Source organism: Falco naumanni, chromosome 9, assembly GCF_017639655.2.
Source record: "Falco naumanni isolate bFalNau1 chromosome 9, bFalNau1.pat, whole genome shotgun sequence".
NCBI classification, from domain to species: domain Eukaryota; kingdom Metazoa; phylum Chordata; class Aves; order Falconiformes; family Falconidae; genus Falco; species Falco naumanni.
This window is the reverse complement of record NC_054062.1, coordinates 52,470,485-52,494,805: the sequence shown is the minus strand read 5'-3', so window position 1 is coordinate 52,494,805 and position 24,321 is coordinate 52,470,485. Positions and strand designations below refer to the sequence as shown.

General features: G+C 44.1%; 1 protein-coding gene across 1 annotated transcript in view; it reads left to right on the top strand.

The window, feature by feature from the left end:
- The window catches only part of TCERG1L (transcription elongation regulator 1 like), a 103,260-nt gene that overhangs the window by 60,885 nt on the left and 18,054 nt on the right, over positions 1-24,321 (top strand). The window contains exons 5-9 of the mRNA XM_040607566.1: positions 633-758; positions 10,016-10,110; positions 12,212-12,300; positions 16,134-16,288; positions 22,223-22,292. Of these exons, the coding sequence (XP_040463500.1) occupies positions 633-758; positions 10,016-10,110; positions 12,212-12,300; positions 16,134-16,288; positions 22,223-22,292 (535 nt within the window). The remainder of the gene's footprint in view (positions 1-632; positions 759-10,015; positions 10,111-12,211; positions 12,301-16,133; positions 16,289-22,222; positions 22,293-24,321) is intronic.

The window sequence follows — 24,321 nt, the reverse complement described above, 5'->3', positions numbered from 1 at the left end:
CTCAAGGTTTGTTGTCAAATTCGACAACAGCCAGAAATTCTCCAGGATTCTCAAGGTAGCCTGGTTTAATTAATGTAGTTCTAGCAGCAGACCCTGGTTACTAATTTATCATGTATAACATATATGAGCAATTTAGTGGTTTTCTGTTTTGTGAATCGTCTGAGCAGACTGTGATTCCCTTGGATAAAGCTTCTGGTTTAAATTATCAGCAAAATAATTTCCCATGGATAGGGCGGGACACAAAGAGTTTGTGATAAATGACAGTAGAAACTGGAGGTGTGCTATTTCATCTTAAATAAGAAAACTGATCTTGTTTGTCATCTGTTCTGAAAGCGTTAATGTATCCCTGGGAATTCCTATTTTGGGGGCTACATTTTTATTAATTTATGTTTTCCTCCAATGCTTATTTGCTGAGAATGAATGGATAATGTGGCCAGACTAGACCAGTAATTCAACTAAACACAAACCCTAGCGTTCTAACCATGCAAAAGGGTAGGTAATAGGGAGAAATGTTTAGCAGTAGGTTAAAAGAGCCTTCTGTGAAATACAGCTGGGAGAAAAGTGTGTTTTTTAAAGGTGTTTTTGTTTACTGGCAAAAAAAAAAAAAAGGTTTCCTTATGGTTTGAATCCAGGTTCTGCCTCCAGAGTGGATGCTCATATGGGTCCTTTGATGCCGACACAAGTCACCCGGGTAACTGCTGTGGCTGCGCCAGCGGTGACGTTCATGGCAACCAATCTGATGGATCAGACATTAACAGGTGTGTTTGTTTCTATATACTGATTATATTACTGAAGCACGTGTTGTGTATTTCATTCTGAAGCATGCTTTCCATACAGCATGGAAATGGGAGACCCTTAAAACACTGGCTCAAGTTTTATGACATTTGCTTTAGCTAATTACGAGTGTATTCAGAGTGTTTTGGATCCTGTTTGCTCGGTCTGGCAGTTGGCAGTAGCTTTGCATTTGATGATATAAAAGGCGAGTTTCTGAAACGTCCTTGGGCTTTTCATGTCCCATGCCAGTGGTATTCACAAGCATTGCAGTGATAATGTGGTTATCTTTTGGATAGTTGCTCCATGAAGCCTCGTTGGCTGAAGCCTCCGAGGCTGCTTTACGCTGTACTGCGCGATAAAACTGGTTTATTTACTGTCATGTAAATGTGTGTGTGGTGTTGTGAGAGAAGGGGTGGTGCTGTTCCCAAAGACTGGAGGAAGTCTTGTGGCTTTGTTCAGATTCATATATCCACATTGCAAACCGCAATAAAAAACGATTGGGTTTTGATAGGAAATTGGGAACGCCTTTCCTCTTAACAACATGTCCTTATGAAGTCAGGAGCTCTGTTAATGGAGGTGAGATGCTGCGATGGGGCTGGACAAGTTGTTCCTCTGCCTGACTTGGGTGCCTGCAGCCATGGAGGGGGGTGCCAGCAAGCCCCCCTAGCTGTGCGGAACTGCGGGGCCCTCAACAAATATTCCCAGCCCTGTTCCATGGCAAGAACTGGTGTTTATCAGGAAAGTAATTCCTGATACTGATACTGATGTATCAGTTCAGGCGTAATTTATCTGATCCTCACACCTGGGAATTAGGATCATTGTGGAGGTGCCAAAGAGTTAGAAAGGAACATCCTTGTAACTGTTGGGGGTGCCCCATCCCTGGCAGTGCTCAAGGCCAGGCTGGATGGGGCTGGGAGCAGCCTGGGCTGGGGGGAGGGGGCCCTGCACACGGCACGGGGTGGGACTGGGTGGGCTTTGAGGTCCCCTCCAACCCAAACCAGTCTGTGATTCTATGTACGGATTTTCAGTGTAGAAGCTCTCACTTATCCAGCTAAGCCATTTCTTTTGTGGGTACTTCAGGCTCACCAGATTTACCCTCAGCTAAGATAAAAATTTCATAAAATACTTTGTGGTCAGCTGTGCTAGGCAAATCTATAAGCGGGGCTGGAGGCTCCCTTTGAAGCAGGTCTGCCTGCTGCCATACCTGTCTTCAATAAGATGCTCTGACTGAATTTGTGTTACTGAGTATTCCAGTCTGAAAAATGCTGAAAATTTTATGACAGAGACACCTTAAACTCAAAGGGAAGTTCATACAGATCTTTTTTGACATACTTCAGTTTCTAGTTTCTTGTCTGATTTTGTTTGCGTTTGGTAAGTGCCTGCTTCTTTTATCATCTGTACAGTTATAGTGCTTGAAGACCTGCATACTCCTCCTTAAAGTCACCAAGAATTGTATTGACTTGCTTCCTTGTCAGAAGCAGGGAGGAAATACTGAAACTGTTCAAAGTGTGCAGGGACAGAAAGATGAAGATTTGTGCAGGGGTCATGCTGATCTGCAGCTTGTTGCTTGTTGAAAGCTGAAACTGTGGTTTCTAATATATTTTATATCAAGTATATTTCATAATCTTCTTACTGGCAGACTTGAAAACACAAACACTCCTGATTTTATCCATCATGCTGAACAAGGATTTACCTGTATAAAGCCTTCTGATGACTAGGTGGCTTTCGACGATGAGGCCAGCACGACGTTTGGTCAGTGGGATGTCTAAATCAAGTGGCTATGCAGTTGGGAGGCAGGCACTTTGAAAGAGCGATTGTTGCATTTTTATATGCATACAAGTAATGTAAATAAGTTTTACATTATATTTTTGTTTCCTGCTTTCTCTTGAAAGGAGAGAGCTGTTCCTCCTTTTGTCGTCTTTGATTTGCTGCCAATTACATTTAAGGGAGAAATGGTAATTCCATTCAAGTACAGTATGGATTTTTCTTTGATGTTTTTGAGGAGATTGCACTCTTTTCTATAGATTGCTACAAACTATCGTTATCTCTAGTGGAAAAAGCAATCAAAGCAGGAATCATAATTAAGAGCAGATGATAGTAATAAAGGTGTTTTTACCCGTCAACCTCAAAGTGCTACAGAAAAGCCAACGTGCCCTTTAGGAAGCTGTTAGACACTGGGATGGGATGAAGTCCTGCGGGTGTCCTGGCCCTGAGACAGCGGTTGGTGGTGGGCTGGGTTGCGGGGAGAGGTGGGGGTCCTGGTGCTGAGACCCTCTCGTGCCTGGGTACCAAATTCAAGCACACCAGCCTGCTGAGTCACCAGTGCTGGCCAGGTGGACAATTATAGTGGAGAGGTGGTTTAAGAAGATACTGTCCTCCAAGTTTTCTGTGGTGTTTTGGTTGGTTTTTTTTTTGTTTGTTTGTTTTTTTGTTGGTTGGGGGTTTTAGGTGGGTTTGTTTGTTTGGTTTTGGTTTAAGTTATTTAAAAGCCCTGGACTTTTAAAAATTCACTGAGTGTCTCCAGCTCAGGAGCACTGAAGCACAGGGGTAGTTGTTTCTAAGAAAGAACTGGGGTGGACAGCTGGAATACTAACATGTTAAGCTGTGCATCTTACACCTAGTATGTGGAGTGCTTTAACCTATGCATACAGACCTGTGCCACCATGCTTTGCTGCCAGTACTATACAGTGGCAGGATTATGCTTTGTATAGCATTACAGGCATGCTTTCATTTTGCAATATAGATAAGCCTTTCCTTGACTTGGTTTCTAAACAAAAAATTGGGTATTCAGCGAGGCTTGGCGCAGATGGATTTTGCTCATGACAACACAAAACCTGTCTTCCTCTGAAGAAAAAAATAATAACATTTTCTGTATTTCTGGAGCCAGAGGAGAAAAAAAAAACCACAAAACAATGGTCCTGGCTTCTAGTAAGCATTTATTTTTGTATGGGAAGCTGGAAATGTCCAGTATTAACTACAGCTCTGACTTTTTTGCATTACTGTAGTACAAGAGGGGTGGAGCTGTAACTACTACCCTCACAGAGCTCTGCATTGCTTCGTAGATACGCAGAACTCGGCCCATTAAGTGCCTTGAAGATCAAGGCCAAGATCTTGAACTTGATATTTAAAAAGAATCAGATGGGAAGAGCAGGGGAAGGAAGGTCAGCAAGAGTCAGTGAAGGTTTTTGACTCAGATCCTGGCTTGGCCTGGGCCAGCCTCAGAGAGGTGCAGAAACAGCTGGAGAGAGAGGCTGAGGAATGGTACCAAGGCTTAAATGAGGGGGAAATGCAAAACCAGATCGAAATACCCTTCTGATGAGCATGCGGCAGCAGCTGCCTTGAGCTCGGGGAGGGAGGAGGCGAATGAAGGCAGGCGCTGTGCTGTGCCTGGCTTGGTGGGAGCTGGTGCTGTCTGTGGGCAGCGGTGCTCATAGCAGTGCTCCTGCTTCTGCCAGGCTAGGGGGAACGAATGCAAGAGCCGGTCTGGGAGGTGGGGATGGCACCTGCCTGCACTGCGTGGTACCCGAGGGAATATGCCTGTAGGTTTTTTTTCACCTTTTCCTTCTTTAACAAAGAAAGTGTTCTCAGGTTAGTGGCAAATAACATCTGTTGGGCAGTGTTAGCTGCATGTCTGAAAAGTCCTACGATGGAATGAAAAGTCCTACGACGGAATGAGTTTGTCATTGAACTCTGCCCCCAGGCATAGAGCCCGCGGTACGGCACAGGAGACAAGGCATTTGTCCTTGTTATTCTACTGATCCCGTTACAAATCTCCAGGAAAATAAAAGGGTGAGTGGGAAGAGATTGCTGCAGAAGAAAAAAAGCACTGCTCAAGGAAGCTTGTGCTAAGAGAGGAGACAAAGCGTTTGGCAGGGTACGGTGAAACTGCTCAAAGCAGAAAATGGACACTAATTAAAGGTTGAAATACAGTGTGTGGGCCAGAGGAGGATCCGTTTCCCTGGAGCGGTGCTGATGGGCTGAAGGCGGGGTCCCTGCCTGCAGGAGCGGGGCATGGACCTGGCTGACGTAGCTAGCACTGAAATCCCACACTTGGCTCGAGCAAGAAGCAACAGGGGAGGAACTGTGAATCACTTGGATACAGTCTTCAGGCTAATCGGGAAACCAAATGCATTAAGGTTGTGGGGAGAGACAAAACTGACCTGCAGAGATACTGTTGGGATAATAAAAAACTCCGTGTTTACATGTGTGCACTTGAGGTAAATCCAATTCTTGGAAACATTTAGAATCAAAATTTTAAACTTCTTTCGAGATTAATGGAGATTTGGCTTCTAAATACCTTTGCAGAACAAATTTTTATTATCTCTTGTCCATAGTTTCTCATGGCATGAATCAATCTTCCCTCTTTCTCTCCCCATTTCTCTCTCTAATATTACTTTTAATAAGATGTTTATGATCATACACCTACATCCTCTGTGACATACCCAAGATACTTTTGCTACTTCACCTTTGCTTTTCATACTGTGAATTATTCATGTGTCTCTACCTGCTGTGGAGCCTCGGAGAAGTCTCTTTAATCAGACATCTTTATCATCCCATCTCCAGCGCATCCTTCGGCAGCGTTACAGCAAGTGCAAGAGCACATCGTTAGCAATTACACTGCTAAGTTTAGGGGCAAAAAATGGTGCGTGATATGTTGGAAATACATTTTGGCAGCTTAATTGTCAAGCTGCAGTTTATTTGATGCACTTAAGTTTAAAAGTGGGGGGAAAAGTTAATGAGAAAAGAGTAAACCTGAGCAAAGACGTGCGCCAGTTGCCAATGGAGGGTAAACATGCATCTTGCTGGCTGTCCTTTCCCAGCGTGTGCAGAGGAGAAGAAATATTTAATGTTCTAAGAAGTCCTAACGTGGTCTGCTTGGAAACTCTTCCTTCCTTGGAAAGCAGAGCGGGTCTGTGGGTCAGCAGCACGGGCTCCCCACAGCCCTCCACCCACCTCTGCCCTCACAGCTCCACCACCTTGCTTTTGGGGAGCTGGCCTCCTGAGCACGGCGAGCTGCAGCCCGGGGAGTGCTCCCTGCCCCGAGGACACCTGGGCACCCCTCAGCTCCATGGGGAAAGCACAAGCTTGAATTATTTTTCTCTTGATATACTTAGAGAAAACAGTCACAGTGTTCAACTACAGATATAAAAATAAATGACTCCTGATGTGCACAATGACTTTCAGGGCTTTCTTTTCTTATTTTACTTTAATTTTTGATATTTCCATCTTATTTTATGTATGCTGACTGTCCAGAATTTTGTGGAAGTATATTTCCCATGTGAATGGCTAATGAACTGCATGCTGCAGAAGTTCACCTACGTGTGCTGTGCTGGTGATGCTGTATTTTGAGCAAAAGCAACAGTACCCAAGTCCCTCCCTGGGGCTTCACCTTTCCTGTTCAGATGCTGTGAGGGAGCTTTTCAAAGGAGGGGAAAAAAGATGTTGCCTCAGGCATTTGCAGCACAGAGTGTCTCCACTCCAAAGATGTGTAAAGTTCAAACAGGAGTGAGAACGGCTTCCCCCGCGTTAGAGCCTCCCCACACCAGCACGTCCACGCTCTGTACTTCAAGCCAATCTCCAGGTATTAAAAAGCAGGGTAAGAGCAGCAGTGACAAAAGCAATGATGACGTATGTCGTACCTTCCTTTGCATCGAAATGGAGCTCCTGGAGCTGTGCGAGTGTGGTTTAGGTTCTCTCCCCTGTTTCATTTCTTCAGCGTCAGCTGTGGGGAAATCCTCTGCTGAATTTTGCATGTCCAACAGTGTGTTTAAATCTGCCAGCTGGCATTTATATATCTGTATTAATGGTTGTAAAACTAAGGAAATGTGTTTTCTTGTTCCTCATGCGTGTATGGATATGCGTATACATGAACAAAAGGTCTTGGCACCTTTTTGAAACAATGTGATAATGAAGACTATAAAAGAATCAAAATTCTAATAATAATAAAAGACTTTTTTCCTCAGAGTAGGTAAATAGTTAGAAAGAGAAAGCAGCAGAGCTGGAAGAGGCATAGATGTGATTTCCCTACAAATCATAAGAACAAAATCAGTCCCAGGTCTGTTAAGCATCGTTTCCCAAGTGTGCTACTCCATGTCCAGCTACTCCATGTCCAGCTACTCCAAGTTTGAGTGACAGAATCTGAACAGCAATTTCTTTGTGGCTGTTTAATCAGCAGCTAATTGGCCTTCCCGACTTGTTGCTTCAGGGATTATATCATGGCAAGATCAGAAGAGTCGAGAGCTGGAAGCGCTGAGACGTACCGGCCGCTCCACAGTGTCGCCCTCCAAGGCTCCCAGCACGCCGTGGTGCCTGCGCCCAGCACTGGTGCCGGCTGTGTGCCTGCAAAAGCCGCCCCAAAGCCAGGCTCTCCCAGTTGCCTTTAAACTGCTGCAAAATCAACGACTTGCAAAGGAACGTTTGCTGCAGAGGGGGATGTCTCAAGGTTCCTTGCATCCCCTACAAAGATATTTCCAGAAAGCAGGCTCATGTTTTGGTTTACAAACCCCATGAGAAAGGAGGCAGGCTGTGTGGGACACACGGCGCCTGCTGTGCCGCGGGGCAGTGCCTGAGGGCTGGCGGGAGCACAGAGCAAGCCACCAAGGATATTCCTGGGGGAAAGCAGTGGGAGAGTCGGAGTGATGGGAAAATGCAGGGCAAGATAATGAAATACCTTCATGAAAAAGGTTAGAAACTGCATGTTGTCTGTCTTCTGCCACGTTTTAGAGCTGGAGAGTTTATTAGCAGAATTTAATTTAAGCGAGGTGCCCTAATTCTGCCTGCAGACCTCAGAGCAGTGAGTACGAGAAGCATCCACGGCTGTGGGGTGCCTTTCTCTGTGTTTGCTTTGCTCACACGGGGCTGCCTTGTGGCTGGTCCCACCGCTGGCCAGTGCCAGTGGCCACCTCTGGCCTTTCTAGGTGCTCGCATATGGCAGTGCTGCTCACGGCGCTGGTCCCAGCAGGGTCATATTGTATCTTAGAATCACAGAATGGTTTGGGTGGGAAGGGACCTTAAAGACCATCTTGTTCCACTCCCCTGCCGTGGGCAGGGACACCTTCCACCAGCCCAGGTTGCTCCAAGTCCCATCCAGCCTGGTCGTCTACAGTTCCAGGGGCCATGCTTCATCCCTCCAGTGTCCCTGGTCTTCCTCAGCAGGCTGCTGGGATTCCCTTCACCTTTCCAGAAGCCCAGCAGGAGAAGGCAGAGGCGAGTGCTCACAGGCAGGCTGAAGCCAGGTGTGGCTTTGCTGCATTTAAAGACCAGCGTGCTTGTTGATGCTTTGATTCCGGGTTACCAGATGTCTAGCGAAGAAAGACAGAGACACCCTTTTTGATATGTATTAGCTGCTCCCTCCTCCTAGCTCCTTTAATGTGGAAATTAATTGCTATGGTTTGTAAATCTTCTTTTTTGCTACCCATAAAAATAGAGTAAGTCATCTTCTGTGAAAAATAACATGTATTTAAGTTTTTCTTATTGTGATGTATTCCACAGTGAAGCAGAGTCAAATGGCTGAGACTCTGCCTTTTCCTCAGGGTAGCTCCTGTTACGTGTGTGTCTATTCTATAGTCTGAGTAATTTTAAAATTAACTGAATAGTATTTTGACATGTGAATCTACTAAGTAATACGCAGTCCTCAAAAAGCAGTGCTTGCAAATATTTTCTTGAAGCTACTCTACCACAGTTTTAGTCTGTTTAGCAGACAGAAAGTGCTCCATGGCTCTTGAGACGGTTAAGGGGTAAGGTGTGCCATGGCTTGCCCTCCTTACGGCACCCTAAATACTGGTGGTGCCAGCCCGGATCTGCAGTGTATGATGCACTTGAGCTCTCCAAGGAGCCTGTGACGGCCGTGCACAGTGCTGGGTGTAGGGTGGGTGCCTCCCTGCAAAACCAGGGCAGGGGGCTATGGGTGCAGGGCCATGCATGTTGACAGGGATGGATTGCTGTGGTCCCCGTTTCCAAGTGGTTTGAGCCTCGTTTGGCAATTTAACTGCTGTGCTGGAACTCTACAGGCACAGGACTGCTGAGTTACGATCATACATTGCTTGTGGGGTTTTTATCATAAACAGGTTGAAATATGACCAGTATTTGTTGTTTAACTCTGTCTTAAAGTTTTACAGGCAGGTAGAAATTTTGCAGGTGGAAAGCGGTGTGTAGACTTTCATTCTAGGAGGAACACACCAGATCACGTAGCCTGGGCAGCTGCGTGTCACTGGCCGTACCTGCTCCCCACCGGAGCCGTTGCTGTCACTGCTTTGTTCTGCCCGAGCAGAGCAATGGCTGTGGTTGGGAAGAATGAGGCAGGGGTGGGGGGGTGGGGGGGCGGCGGCTACATCCATTTTCCCTGGGACTGGTTATTTTACAAAGAATATATGTACCTTGTCCTCCCTGCTGCAGGCAGGCTGGGTCAGGTGACTAGAGAGTACATTTGCTCAAACTGCTAAATACATGTTTTAAGAGGACAAGAGAAAAAAAAGAAGTCTGTCTTAATGTTTCTTACTGTGAAAACTACTTTTCTCTGATTGTTGGGTCTGTGTCTCATACCTGCTGTCTTTTTGTCTTTCCTTACTGTCCCTTATGGCCCCTCTGTTATCAAGACTTACACATTTTTTAGCCAGCGGAAACACTTTCTCTCCCGTGCTTAGCGTTTCAGGATGAAGCTCTTTGTAAAGGAGGGGAATGTGTTTTTACCACTGCTTCCAGTGGAAATGCAATTAAACACTGGTCGGTGGTTCCTGTGGAGGTTAACCCAGAGCACACCAGTGTCTCCTGCCGGGGAGGAGAATGGGCTGGCCAGCCTTGTGCCCCTTGGGTGGGGGCTGCTGCTCCGAGGGGCAGCTGTGCCCTGGGGCGTACAGGATCACAGCATGGTTTGGGTTGGAAGGGACCTTAAAAATCACCCAGTTCTACTCCCCTGCCATGGGCAGGGACCCCACCCACCAGCCCAGGCTGCTCCCAGCCCTGTCCAACCTGGCCTTGATGTCCCATGAAAAAAAGCACTTTTGGTTTCAGGGAAAGCAGGACAAAACGCTCAGTGTGGTTAAAGCCTCATGCTAAAGTATATGAATGTGTCCCATTACAATACAGCATTATATTTAGCAAGGAGATTAGCTTTATTTATTTATTTACACATATGTGTGTAAATAAAGGAGTGAGTGACTAGGAAGAGGTGAAGAGAGGCGTCTAAGAGCCACATCGGGAATGCGTTTATTGCACATTAAAATGAAATCCTTTCCCCTCACAGATAATGACAAAGAATCGAGTAGATCCTCCTGCCCACAGACCTTGATTTTACATACGGAGAGGAAGAGTACCCCTGTGGACAGCGACGGTGATAAGGTCTGCGATGGACTTTCTTCTTTTAAAAACCTCTTTAAACTATTGAACTGCACGAATCAGTCAGGATGAAGGACTGTCCTCTGGCTAGAGCTGCGCTAGTGATACGGCGATTGTTTCCTGCAGTCAATTTTAAAGAGCTATCTATTTAATTTATCTTGGTGCTTTATAGGAGCTCTGTCGCTGTAGTGTCAGTATCAGAGGAGGGATGCTTTTGGCTGGTTTTCTGCCCATGCTGGAGGAGAAGCAAGTCTATGGGGGGGTGGGGGGTGGGGTGGGGTGCGCAAATGTGGAGGTGCAACACAGCCCAGGAAAAAAAATTAATGCACTGAAAAGTTGGAAGTGCAGAAACAGAGCATCTGTGACTCTCCCTGTCTCGCTGTGGTGGCAGGGACCTGTGGAGCTGGGTCAGCTGCTCAGGGCAGGATCCCCTGGCTGGATGTTGTGCTGCTTATCGCAACACCAGCCCCAGGTGCAAGAAAGATGGCAAGAAAATGGCCCCCACCTTTTTGGTGTTACTAATTTAAAATGCTGTGTGCTTCTGTAGCCCTCCTTTACAGATCATTGCATGGTCCTTAAATAAAACTGTCAGGTGAACATAAATGGGTAGCAAATAGCATGTGCCACTTGCAGATAGGTAATACTATATGTGTGTGACTTCATTAGGTTTTTTATAAAAAAGGCTAGATTATAAAGGAAAAGGACCAAAATTGTACTCCTGGCTTCTGTGAAATCAATGGAAATATTTGGTTTCTGCACCGCTCATGCAGAGATTGTGAAAATGGCTAAAGCTAAAGAGGGAAACCTTTATCTGAGTACGGGGGTGTGGAGGAGCATCACAGGCTCAGAAAGCAGCAGTGCGGAAGGTGCTTGAAGCCACCTTGGAGCAGATGTGGTCTGTTCCCCCGCGCTTCTGCTTTATGCACACATGCTTTCTGCAGCAGGAGCTCTGTCCTGCAGGAGGAGGACCCGTGAACTGAGCTACTGTTCCGTTTATTTTCATTTGGCACATTCCTGTCACGCTGCTCTCTTCAGGCTCTCTGAAAGCAAACCTCCCCTGCCTACCAGGCGCTGCAGGTGTTCCCCACATTTGCAGCTGCTTCGGTACTCAGGCACATTCCGTAGGGCTTTAAGTTATGAAATACTTTCAAGATGAAGACCTCTGAACATATGCTTTATTATTTTTTAATTAAGTACGTGCTTCTCATGTTTTGATACCGCATTGAGCTAGATCACTGCCTTCCTCCCCACACCTCCCCCTCGCAGTTCATTTCCGTAAGCTTCTACAATAAATAGCTGTTCTTCAGCTGGTAAAACACCGCCTGTACTTGTCAGCGGTACCATACAGCCCTGCCGCCTTGTCTGCTGCTCCAGCTGTACAGGCAGCCTTACACAGAGCACCCCAGCCCTGTTGCAGGGGGGTGTGATGGAGGCAGCAGGTTCCCCTCCATCTCAGCAGGTTACTGCTGGCTGAAACCAGGGACATTTGCTTTTGCCAGTGTTATTTTGTCTTTGGGAAGTCCTAGAGCTGCTGCGAAGCAAGCAGCTGGTGATGGCAGCACAGGTGCTGAGCTCTATGGAGCAGCATGTGCTCCCTGGGCTCGCTCAGCTGCTCCCATGCAAGTGATTCCCTTTGGTTCTCGCACTGCCTTATGCACTAGAGCTGGTACAAGTGCTTTGTTGCCATGTGTGCCACTCACCCACGCATGGCCTTCCCTGGGCAGTTCCCCACCATCCCCTGCACGCGCGGCTGCTTTGTGCGCAGGGCCTGAGGCACGCCGTAGTGGGAGCACCCTCCTGCCCACCCCTCGTTAGGATGGGCATCGCTCCCCACGCGTCATTTCTGATGAGCCGGCTCTCCTCGTTATGGCAGTGCAGAGTTAGACCCGCTCTCCCAAGTGAGCTGTTGGTGTAAGTGGGTTGACATTTTTATTATTTCCTGTTTATCTGAGCTGTTCTCAAGGTATCTGGTTGTTCATAAAACCATGTGTGGAATAATGGCAGTAAGGGTGATCCACTTCCAGTTAAAGGGAGTGAGCAATTTGTATAACAATAACATCTACATCAGCTGTATTTGTTGACTAATCTCTATCTGTCTTTCAAGGGTCATTCTTTCAAACTAGTAAATGAGGATGACAGCACATCCAATGGCAACAAGCCCGTGGCATCCACTCCAGTGCCAGGATCACCATGGTAAGCAAATGCAATCAGACCTGCTAGAAGCCATTCATCAGTGCCATTTCCCTGGCCAAACACGCATTAGTGCTCTGGTACGTGGGGAAAATACACTACCCTGGGTGTTAAGTAGCAATGCTGGGTTCCTGTTCCAGCTTCCACTGGAGCTGTCCCTCATTAATCATGTACTTAAGGAAAATGTGGGGGGGTAGGTATAAACACAGCGTGAACCAGCTCCCTGGGGTCTGCAAGGTAAGGGCTGTCTGCTGCGGAGCTCCGGCTCAGCTGGGGATCGGGTCTGGCAGGAGGCAACCAATGGTTTCCCCATCTGGTTTTGTGGGCGCGCATGATGCTTGGATGGATCAGAGAGGAACTACAAGATCCCTAAGAAACGTTCTTGCTTTGTAGGGCCAGATCCTATTTATCTCCTAGTTATTTCAGTGGCAGTGGGTGACTTGCTGACTTGCAAGAATGGTGTTGATTTCAGGTTGTATTGCTGAAAATAGGTTGTGTCTCGTAATCCAGTTTCCTGACCACGTTCCTGTTCAGGTAACTACATGCCGGGTAACTAAAGCTCGTGTCATTTTTAAATAGATAAAAACTTTCTGTCCCAAACAGTTGACTAGAAGGAATTTTTACCTCCTTTACCCATATAATAATTAGTTTATACTTAATGACTGACATCTATGGGATCTTTGGCTTAGGCATTCCACATAGGTATCAGCCATTATTTGTCATTATCATATTGTGCCATTTTGCAAGCCCGTGTTATAAGCACAGTCCGATGTCCTACTTAATTTCAACATCATAAATACACAATGTATATCAGTCGTCTTCTTGACAGTTGCTACTCCGTGGCATAGTGCAGAGGAAGCATTTGAGTTCAGCGGTGTCATTAGCAGGTTGTGGTTTAATCTGTTCCTACAGAAAAGAGCCCTAGCCAGTGGTACCCCCAGAGGGATCTCACGGCACCCCCTCTTCCAGCAGCAATGGCTGAGTGGTCAATAGGCATCTGATACCTCCACTCTCAGACCCAGACTTGTGATGTTTTAATCCATAAGGAGAAACCTTACACTTCTGGGTTTCCAGAAGTTGAACAGAGGACTGTTTAGTGACCCAGTTGGTACTTCAGGTGTGAGAAAAGGCATCCAGATCTCTTCCTTGGGACCAGAGGGAGAGGGGCCTAGTGCTCATACTGACAGTTCTCCTGTGTTCTGAGTTGACAACATCTTGTCTGTCCCATGGATTTTGATGGAAGATGGGGCATACCTGTAGGGTGCCTCAAGCAGTTTAGGAATTTTTCTGATAGGTTGAAACTACATATACAACACAAGTCCAGAAAAGCATGAATTTACTTCAACCCATAGGGTGGCTTACTCCTGCTGGACCCACGGTTGATGTGGCATCACCAAGCACATGTCAGAGTAGGTAGACTATACTTCTTAATGGCAGAGAAATATTCAGGAAAGTTATCAGACCTTCTCTACCTTATGAAATAAAAAAAAACCCACCAACCTAATATCATCACCTTGTGCCCTTACTCATTTTTAAGTTAAAATTTTCTAAAGGGAAACATGAAAAATATCTGCATTTCCAGTTTATGCTCTGTGACTGAAACAAAATACCATGCGTCCCCTGTGGATAATTGAAACCGTTACTGTACCAGAGGAACAAGTGACATGTTACTCGGGGAAAGGGACATTAATTTTAAATTAAATGTCAAATTATATTAGTCATGGAAAAGTGAAGAGGTGTCACAAGGGATCCCAGAGTTTCTAACCTGTGGTGATAACACGCAAGACCTAGCGATACTCGGTGATTAATGAGCACCATCAACATCTGTGCGCATGGCTGGAGGAGCAGTGAGCACAGCAGCGTACCAACAGAGGCAAACCACACATTTCCAAACCCACTGGCTGCAATGTCTTCAACAGTCCTGTGTGCATGGGGTAGCACTGCAGATCCCGAGTGAGGTGCTGGTTTCACGTTTACCATCATTTGCTACTCATTCCCCAAGTGGTTCAAATTCTGTGGTGTGCTTACTTGCCAAGGAAAGAAATTACGGCAAGGGGCATTTTGAAGCAGCTGTTTACTCCTGGGCAGGGTTGAGCCTGTGTCCTGACTGTAATTTGAGTATTTAATTAAAACATAACAATAACCCATTTGTATTAATTGGCTAAGTGTGTTGTCTTCACATAAATGCCTGGATTTTTTTTCCCCCCTTCCTTCTGGGACAACTGTGCTCTTGGTTTGGGAGAGCTCCTGTAGAAGTCCCTCTTGGTGTGTTCTGTAGAAGAGGCCCAGAGCTGGTGGGTCCATGTTTCTGGGAGAACAGAGGTTCCTGTAGCTCCAAGGTACAAAGTGAGAAGTCACAACTATACCTAACTGTTGCCAAACAGGATTAGAGCATCTGATTTGCGAGGCGGTTTTGTGATCCAAAATATTTGTGCATTAAAGTAAACAAAATTTATCACAACTGTGTCACTGAATCCAGGGTGCCAAAACTTCCATAGGGTCTAAGTAGGACTGAAGTCCACAGCTGGGTTTGTACAACCAGTTTTGGGCTCCTGTTCATAGGGAGAACATTTAACTCTACTGAACGTACTTACTGTGATGTCCAGGCTCAGTGACACACACCGAGCTGCTCCTGGCGCCCTGCAGCTCCCTCCATGGTTTCATACAGAGGTTGCTTGGTTTTCATTGCATGGTTGGGCAAGATCAATGGTGATGACTTACCAGCGGTGCACAGGGTACGTCGATTATCTTATTACAGTACGCTGTAGTGATGGAGCATTTTTTTTGTATTTGCAGTCTTTTACCCAGACCAAACCTTTTTTTAACCAGTTTTATACTCTGCTTTTAAAAACAATCATCAAAGCTTCCAATGATAAGATTTGTTCCTTCCAGGTATTTATGCTTCAGAGGCACCAACATTTTCCCATTATAAGTGTATGTGTGTGTGAGGGAGTTGGAGTAGGTGCTTGATGTTTGTTAGTTTTCATTACGATTCAGGAAGGGCGGGCTTGAGACTGATATTCTGTTTGTTTATTTACACATAGATTTAGGGAAGTACAACTTGAGGTTTTTGAATGTCTGTTAAGGATGGTGTGATACTTATTTTCATATTATTTTAGCTGTTTTAAAATGAATGTCAGGATAAAATGTTAAGCTGCAGTCATGCATATTTTAACTGACCAAGTCATAAGGCTGCGATTTGCATGGCATCACTTGGTCGTGTTTTTTTAAATTTGAATCAAATCCCATAAAAATCAACCTAAAGTTTTGTGGCAGGCTTCTGCGGTGGCCAGTTGTACCTATCCAGTGCAGAGCACAGTGGGAGCCGGCTGGGATGCCCTGGGGATGCTGTGGGGATGCCCCTGGGATGCTGTGGTTACATCTCCTACCAGCAGAGCTGGGTAAGGCTCCGGTGGCTGCCTGCCAGCAGCAGGCACAGCCCTGGCCTGTGGGCATCGAGGCCGTGGCCACATAGCCCCGCTGCCCAGGCTTCTGCTGCTTGCTGCCTCAGCCACGGCTTTACAATGTGACGTATATTTTCCTGTGGCTGCTTTTGCCGTGAGCACCACAGTGTTCCTCTTCTCCTGGTTCTTTTTCCCTTCCGTGATAGAACATTTCACCTGCTGCTATTCTGGGGGTTGTTTAGACCATTCCTATGACATTTTATTGATAAGGGAAGAGCCACTCCAGCCAAGGTGACTGGTGTGGGCTGGCAGGGTCTGGCCAAGGGGAGCCTCACCCACGCGTGGTAGAGATGCAATGAGCCAGCTGTGGGTTACTTTCTTGTTCGTGGGTGTATCTGATGTTATCTAAGCATAGTTTATCACTTGGAATAGGTGTGTAGTCTGGACTGGAGATGACCGGGTCTTCTTCTTCAACCCTACAATGCAGCTGTCAGTCTGGGAGAAGCCGGTGGACCTGAAGCACCGCGGCGACATAAACCGGATCATCGAGGATCCTCCTCACAAGCGCAAGCTGGAAGCTGCAGCAAGTAACTAAAGCCCTGTGATTATTTGCCTCTATTTAAACTCAAATATGGAATGAAACTTGGTCGCTAAATACTTTCAGTGAAAGTTTGATAACCGTAATTAGAGTGAGTTTTCTTTTGAGATTTCATATAAAATATTGTGCTAGAATTGATGTTTATTGCAAAATCCTTATTTTCACTGAAATGCTGAGCTGGGGGATAGAGCGTTCTCATTAGTAGCAATGAAGAAACAGGTGGCTTCTTATACTGGATGAATCTCTGATGTATAAAATACATCTTGGAAGATGCTGTCTTTATGTTTTATTACACTTATTTCCAAGATGTACATTAGGAATGCATTACCAATGCATTATTCAGCTGTTACACAAAAGCAGATACTCCGTAGCTAATGATTACCCAATCAAATTGTAGACGCAGGGGAAAAGTCCTGGTAGTAAAACTCTTAATGAGTGCTAAAAGGTTTGGTGGAAACATGGGTGCTTCCATCTAAACATGACCCTGCCACCTTCTAAACACTGTGATTCCTGAAGAGGAAAGTTGTGCCTAAAGAAGTGCACACTGATCTGCAGGAATACAATTTGAGTGGTTCAAAATGTAGTTTAAAAGACACCCCTTGGCTTGTGAAGTGATCCAAGGCGCTTGCTACCGGGTCCTCCCCAAGATGGCTGGTTCATGGAGGCAGTTCTCCCAGCCAGACTTTTCCATCCCATGCTCCTCACCATGCCTTCTTTTTTCCTGCCACACGTACCTTAGTTGTTCAGTCCACATTTGGTCTGTGCTGGTGACCAGTCCAGGAGCAGCCCAGCCTGTCAGCCTGTGCTTGCCAGTGCGGTAATGGCCTCCATAGTTTGTTCCACCACATTTTTCTCCAAAGTTTATGTTTCACCAGTTTTTGTGGACTCCCTGTTACGTGCCATGTCGATGCTCCTTTTATTTCCTGATGCTTTATGTTGGCTTTCACATGGGAGCGGTGTCGGTAAGACCTGGTGTTACCGGGAGGACGTGTAGACGCGTGGCACTCATTCGAAATGCTGCTTGTGTTGATGAGCTGCTTGTAATTCTTGAATGTTCTGCTTTGCAGCTGTTTCAGTGGGTGGAGAGCTCCTTCGGCTGGTGCTTGTTCTTTAGTGGTGAGGTCTAAAAAAATGGAGGGGGAAACAAAATGGAGACTTTTGTCATTCTTTTAAAGTGTAGTATTTTATAACTAAAAGTAAGGTAGCCCTGCCAGTTTAGTGAGGTGACCTGCCTTTTTTCACCCAGGTCATGGGGGGCTGTAACATACGCTTTCATCCATGGGCACAGCTCCTAATTAACTGCTGCAGAACAGGAGCTGTGAACGTGCATTTGTGGACTTGAGACACTAGGTCTGCAGGTAGATGAAAGTGAGTGATAATTAGGATTTATGTTATCAGTATTAGCAAAAGTTGGCTGAAAAAAAGCCACAGGAATGTTTTCTATTAGTGTAGTCCTTATTGACATACAATGCCATTACATGTTTCAATATACATTGCAATTGTCAGATGCTTGTGTGTGTATATACATAAATATATACACAAATTTTGTATATGGCTTGAATAACTTCAGCTGTATATCTAACAATGCCAAAGTGCATCTGCTGAAGTTCATTCTACAGGAGAGAAATATAGTATATGTTTTCTATTACAGGATATATTGAAGTATCAACTAATTAATGACAAGGGGGAATGATGGGCAAAACCAAAACTGAGGGTCGTTGTTCATGGTCTATAATTAATTAACGAGAAGACTCTAAAGTCATTGTTAAAATGTGCCACTTCAAAAATCCATTTTTTGCTGTGTGTTCCATCCTTTTTATTTATTATCTGTATGTACCATGAAGATTTGATTCATGCACCAGTTTCTTTATGACCATGGTTTTCATTGTTGCTAATAGTCTTAATCTTCCTTGATATAATTGGGACCTGCAGTTGCTCAGTATTTGAGACAGTCAGGTTATAATTAGTATATATTAGCTGCTAAGGTGAAAGGAATTATTTGTTACCATTCTCTTAGCTTGGAATCTCGAGTAAATAAATAACACAAATGAGCTGTGTGTTTGAAACAATGGCTGCCAAATTTATTTAGCTTAGTTGCTGCTGCTGTGTTTTAATTAGGATTTTTAAATCAAAGGCACAAAAAAAGTTGGCAAGCATAGTTATTCATGGGGCTCTATAGGTTATCTGTGCATCACTCAACTGAAAGATCAAGTGCATTTATAACTTAGGCATAAATGATAAATTACTCATTTATCAATTCCTCCTCCTCCACAAAGTATAAGTTCTTAGGGAGATTGATGAAGGTGCCGTGGCTCTTCACTAATGGGTTCCCATCAGGCCACCCTGTGGAGTTGGAGAGGAGAGGCAGCTCCTCCTGTGCCTCCGGAGTGGCTGCACGGTGCGGGGTCCAGAGCAGCTCTTGGCCAGCACCACCGAGCCCCTCCGACAGGGACCTCACCGGGGCAGGGGGACCGCTGGGCAGAGCAGGCGAGGCCAGGGCAGCGGGGGCGTTTCTGGGGCTTTCACACCTCCATCGTCCACGTTGCCTGGCGGCAGCGTGTGCATCTGGTGACAGCTCTCTCTTCTTGTCCCTGACGGTTGTTACTCCTCTGCCTCCGTACGCTCACAGACTGGCCATAATAACCCTATTTCCGCTCAAAGGTTCCTTGAAATCCTTGTCGTATTGCAATGGAGAAAACCATTTTTATCTATTCCTATTCCTTCACCAGCTCAAATGGTTTGTCTGGTTGTTTAGGCTGAGGAAGTTATTTTTTCAGTTAATTAAAAGAAAACTGACATTCTGGCTACAGAAAATGGCATGTCGATTCATAGCTGGTATGTTCCCTGTTCAAAACCAGTTACAATTTGGTTTATTCTCTTCTCACAAATATTTTGGACCCCTTAACATTCAGACAAAACCATGAAGCATGGTCTCTAGAAATAAGGTAAAGCTTATTATACTTTGTCTATTATTTATTATTATTTAAATCTTAGAGTAAACTCCTGGCTTACGTGTGACGCATACTCTTTACTAATCTGCAGATCAGATTTTTGTGTGTGGCCGATGGATTGATAGTGCTTTACCTCACCTGCTAAATGCCGGTGTTCCCTCTTTGTTCTGGAAAATGAACTGGAATTCATGACATGGCTGGGATTAGCTGAATGATTTCATTAATCAGCACTAAGCCTGATAGACCGTCAGATTGGGGCAGTGCTCCGCTTCATGATTTCATGGAAAGATTACTGTCAAGTGATATTCTTCCTGAAAGCTTTAAATCAATTATTAGATTTTGCGCTTGGCTGCCTGTCTTCCCTTTCAAAGTCAGTTCATAATCCTACCAAAGGTCCAGCAGTGCGATGTGATTCAGTAGGCTCCTGAGTGAGAGTACAGATACCATTTGTCATGTTTTGCTGAGTCTTCCATTGCACAGAAATTCTAAGGGATGATGCTGACTCTGATCTTGTCCCATTTATCCAAGTCAGCAGACCCACAGCAGTCATTCCTGCAGGCAAAGCGAGAAGGATGTGGTGTCCCTCCCTCAGGGGGGCTGTCACTGCTGTCTGGGAGAACCTGAGGTGTCTCAGGAACCGGTGGATGGAAGTAAACCCTGAAATCGGGGTGTATTGCATGAGTTCTTTTACCTGAAGGCTGTATGGTAGCTAACGTTTGGTTTTATAAATGCCCGGTTCAAATTTTTTTCACAGAAAAACTTAGAAGTTATATATCCTTTTCAGAATTCTGTGAAAGGCCTTGTTGTAAGATGACTTCAAATTTGAGTGTTGTTTTAGAAGCACAGACCCATAGAATGGTTTGGGTTGGAAGGGACCTTAATAGTCATCTCGTTCCACTCCCCTGGCAGGGGCAGGGCCCCCTCCCCCCAGCCCAGGCTGCCCCCAGCCCCATCCAGCCTGGCCCTGAGCACTGCCAGGGATGGGGCACCCACAACTTCATCATCACCACCGTCATCATCACCAGTGAGTTTGCTCTTGTCCTGTGGAAATGTCAAAGAGGAAAGGCTCGTTGCCTTGGCCAGACTTCTCACCACTTGCTTGCTTTAGTAAAAGAACGTCCCATCAGGCTTCGTAATGTCTGAGCATACCGTGACATACGTCCTTTAGCCAGCTCTGGAAAGGCTTCTGTGGCGTGTGGCAAACGCAGGAGGTGCCCCACCAGGCATGGCTTTTCCTTTTCTTTAATAGAGGTGAATTTGGTAGGAACAGGTTTGTGCTTGCCCAGCCACCTTTAACTTCATTGCTCTGGGAGTTCACCACCGATTACTCTTGCAATTACATATTATTACCTTCAGTTTTCATTAAAATTAAGACCACTGCTGCCTCCACAGGTTGTTCAACTCCTGATTAGTAGCTTTATAATGTATCTGTTGAATTACATTCCACCTTCTGAGTTTACATGTCATTTTTCCTATTTCTTTGTATTTTTAATGGGGTATCCCAAAGAAGAATTTACCAAGAAGAGGTAATGCCTACAGTGAAGTTTTGTTTATTTAAAACATTATTAAATTAATTTCTGTATTCATAACGATCATGTATTGTCAGGAACGTTGAGCTGAAACTCTTCTTATTTTGGACTGCCATTAATTTTTCCTTATTCTCATTTTAAGTTCTAGTTAGTAAAGCGTTCATTTGCACCTGCTTTGTGTTTCCTCCTCATGTGATCTCTGTTCCTGGTCTTCCAACGCTGCAATGTTACAGCTGCTGTTTGTTTCTTATTGTTCTTTTTGCAGTGATTTAGTGTGCACTTCATTCAAGCACTTAATACAAATAAAAGGTAACATTTGCTGAAAGCATACTGATAAACATGTAATTTCCCTAAAATAAGGAAACAAAATGATCTAAGAACAAGATTCTTAAATTGAAACTCGAAGTAAATGGCCAAATTTCTTTTAACTTCAATGATACTAAGATTGGACCCATTTTCTAGCGTATGTCATGGAGTTTCATCTGATTTCAGTGAGACCAGATCTCATCATATCAAGTTATTCAAACCATTTATCTTCATAACTTAAGTTCAATTTTATATTTTTTTAATTTATTTTTTCATAGTTTCATTAATAGCAAGATATGTCTTCATCACCAGTCTAGTACAAAGAGGCTGAGGTTTGGTGTTTCTGATGTTCCCAACAATTATGAACTACATACTATTTAATATTTATATTTCTCAGCGAATTCCTGGTGAACTACTGAAGCGTCCCCAACACAGTCCAAACACTGGATGGACATGACTTCTGGTGGTCTGTTCATTTGAATTTTCAAAAAAATTGCAGTTTGTATATGTGAAAAACAAATAATTTCCAAAATTAAATATCTGTTCCGTATGCTTCATATTCTGACAATGCAACCTCAGAGTCCTTCAAGGGTAGGTGTCTAGGTGAAACCAGGAGTGTAACGTTGCCTTGGAGCTATTCCGCAACATCAGGAGTGTGGAGGTTGTTGGTATCTCCATAGCCTTGTTATACTTGTGGTTGAATTTCTAGTAAATCAGCATTATATTTGCTTATTTAGAAAGATGATTGGGCTAAGGAGGCAAGTTCTGGTGTGAGTTAGCACTACCGAATCCTTCTGAAATAATTTTGCAGGGATCTCTTTGTAGTTGCATTTTTAAGGGAAGGGAGGAGGGAGTATCAGATGAAGCAGTAAGAAGGTTTAAAACAATTATGTCATAAATGAACAATGTGTAATTTTTCAGAATGAAAATGTTTGGGTTTATTGCTATCACTTTTGTTTGGATGAAGGCAGTTCTGAGGATCTGATGAAATATGTGTTATTTTTAAAAGACTCTGTGGAGAGTGAATAGTAGTAAATACCTGAGCAGCGGCCAAAGACAAGAAATGAAAGATTAATTTGAGGAATATGTATTCCCATTTATCTGGTTCAAATCTAATAACTATTTATTTCTTTTTAGCAGAAAAATGTGTTAGTTCTTGTCCAGGGGATGAAAGTGATGATCTTAGCATCAAAACTAAGAGAAATAAGTAAGTTCTAAAGTTTACTTATCTATATGTAATGTTGGGAAGCTAACATCTGGTACAAATAAGTGCAAAGAGAAATACAATTCTCTTCTGTGTGGGTAACTACACCAGTAAATTATGAGAGTCATTCCTGAGGTGTCCAATCTTCATAAAACTCCATGATTCTCTGTAATCTGTTTGCCATGAATGTCATCCATTTTTGTCTAAGTAACTCTTACTTACTTTTAAATGGTTAAAACCAGACTGTAACAATATGCATTTGTTTCAAAGACATTGCGTAAAAGCTTTATCTTTATGGAAGTGAAGAGGATTATTTATTATTTTTTTGTCACTGGTGTCAGGGTTTCCAAGCTACTGGCTCAGAAATGTAAGCAGGCATTTCTGTCATGGTGCTTTTATTTGACCTTTATCACCACGTGTGTTTCAAATTTTCAAGAAGCAATAGCCAAAACCCCATGTGCCAAATAAGCAACTCCTTCACCCTTTGCCAAAACAGCAAGAAAATGAAGCAAACAGTTCTGTTGTAAAGAGTGCCTTAAGAGACATTTCATTCCATTTAACCTTTGGCCAGGAACCACATATAACGTTAGCGGTTCATGCAGGCTGGCTATGATTAAGATACTAGTTAGGACCATTGAAAAAGTAAATCTGTAGAATAAATCTGCATAGATAGTGTGTTATATTTCTGAAGGCATTGTGACGAGCATGCTAAATTTTTGTATTTTCCAACTGAGTACATTGAAGATAATTTTTTTCTCTCTTCTATCGCCATTCTTCTTATCCTATGACATTGGATGGTTCTTTTGACCTTGTTAAGAATTTCTGTAGATTTGTTTTATTATGAAGGAAGGATAAGATACTGCCGAGTTTAATACTCAGGCTATTTGAACATTTACTGTTTGATATAAAGAGTATATTTACACTTTATATATACTAACGATGTACTTTTACTATTTATGTAATATTTAGTATTCATAATCAGTGTAAAAATTTATATTTAGTATAAAATGTTTAGGACCACTTTTATTGACGTCAGCGGGTCTGACAATAATGGGACAGTATTATGACCTGTGCGTAGAAGGGGATATTTTCCCTGTGCTATTAAGGTGATTGCCTTTGGTGGCTGGTTGAGAAAATATGAAAACGTCTTTCCATTAATGTACATAAATACAGTTCTAAACCTCCAGAAGCTTCTTCATAGAACTTGCACGTTTGCCAAGATTGCTGTATCAGAGTATTCTGGGGCATGCTCTGCCATGTGTTGGAAGGTCAGGGAGTGCCTTTTTCACTGTCTATTGTGAGCAAGGAATCTTGTCTCATCTTCATTGGGTTCCCATGACTGACTTGAAAGTGGTTTCCATGACTTATCCGCTTGAAAGACTAACTTTGGGGGGTTTAGTCTCGTATCTTCTATACACTCAAAAGGACGTTGTCAAAATTCTAAGCCCCAAATATGGACCGTCTTTTTATATATTTGCAGAATTTATCTTTTATTATTTTAATTTACTTGCAGAAATACATTTTTTGTATGCATATTTACACACACATCCCTCCTCCAAAGCAGATAGGTAAATACAGTTCAAGCTGGGCAATCTCAGCCCATCGCTGAGTTGCTGCATGCCTCTCCTGCCTTAATGCATTGTAGCATCTTTCTTGTGGTATATATTTGTAGATACATAGGTACATGTATATACATATAGAAGTGTAAATCACACAGCCATCCAGCTAAAAGAGCAATTCTGTCAGAAATCCCGCAGCATGGTGGCAGGTACCTCTGATTTCCAGCAGTGTTTGCTGCGGTATGGGCAGCAAAGCAGTGCTGCAGTGTCCACTGATGCTGCCAAGGCATCTCGCATGGAAAAGAGCATTTGTGGGATGGGAAGGCATCCTTTGGGTCTTGAAAAGGTCGTTTGAGTGATAGGCAGTACAAACTACTCTCAGCTGTGACTTTATGCCACAAAAGTTAAATAGCATGTTATAATGAATGTACATCACCTGCTGTTTATGTTACATTTGTCTTTATATTATGCTA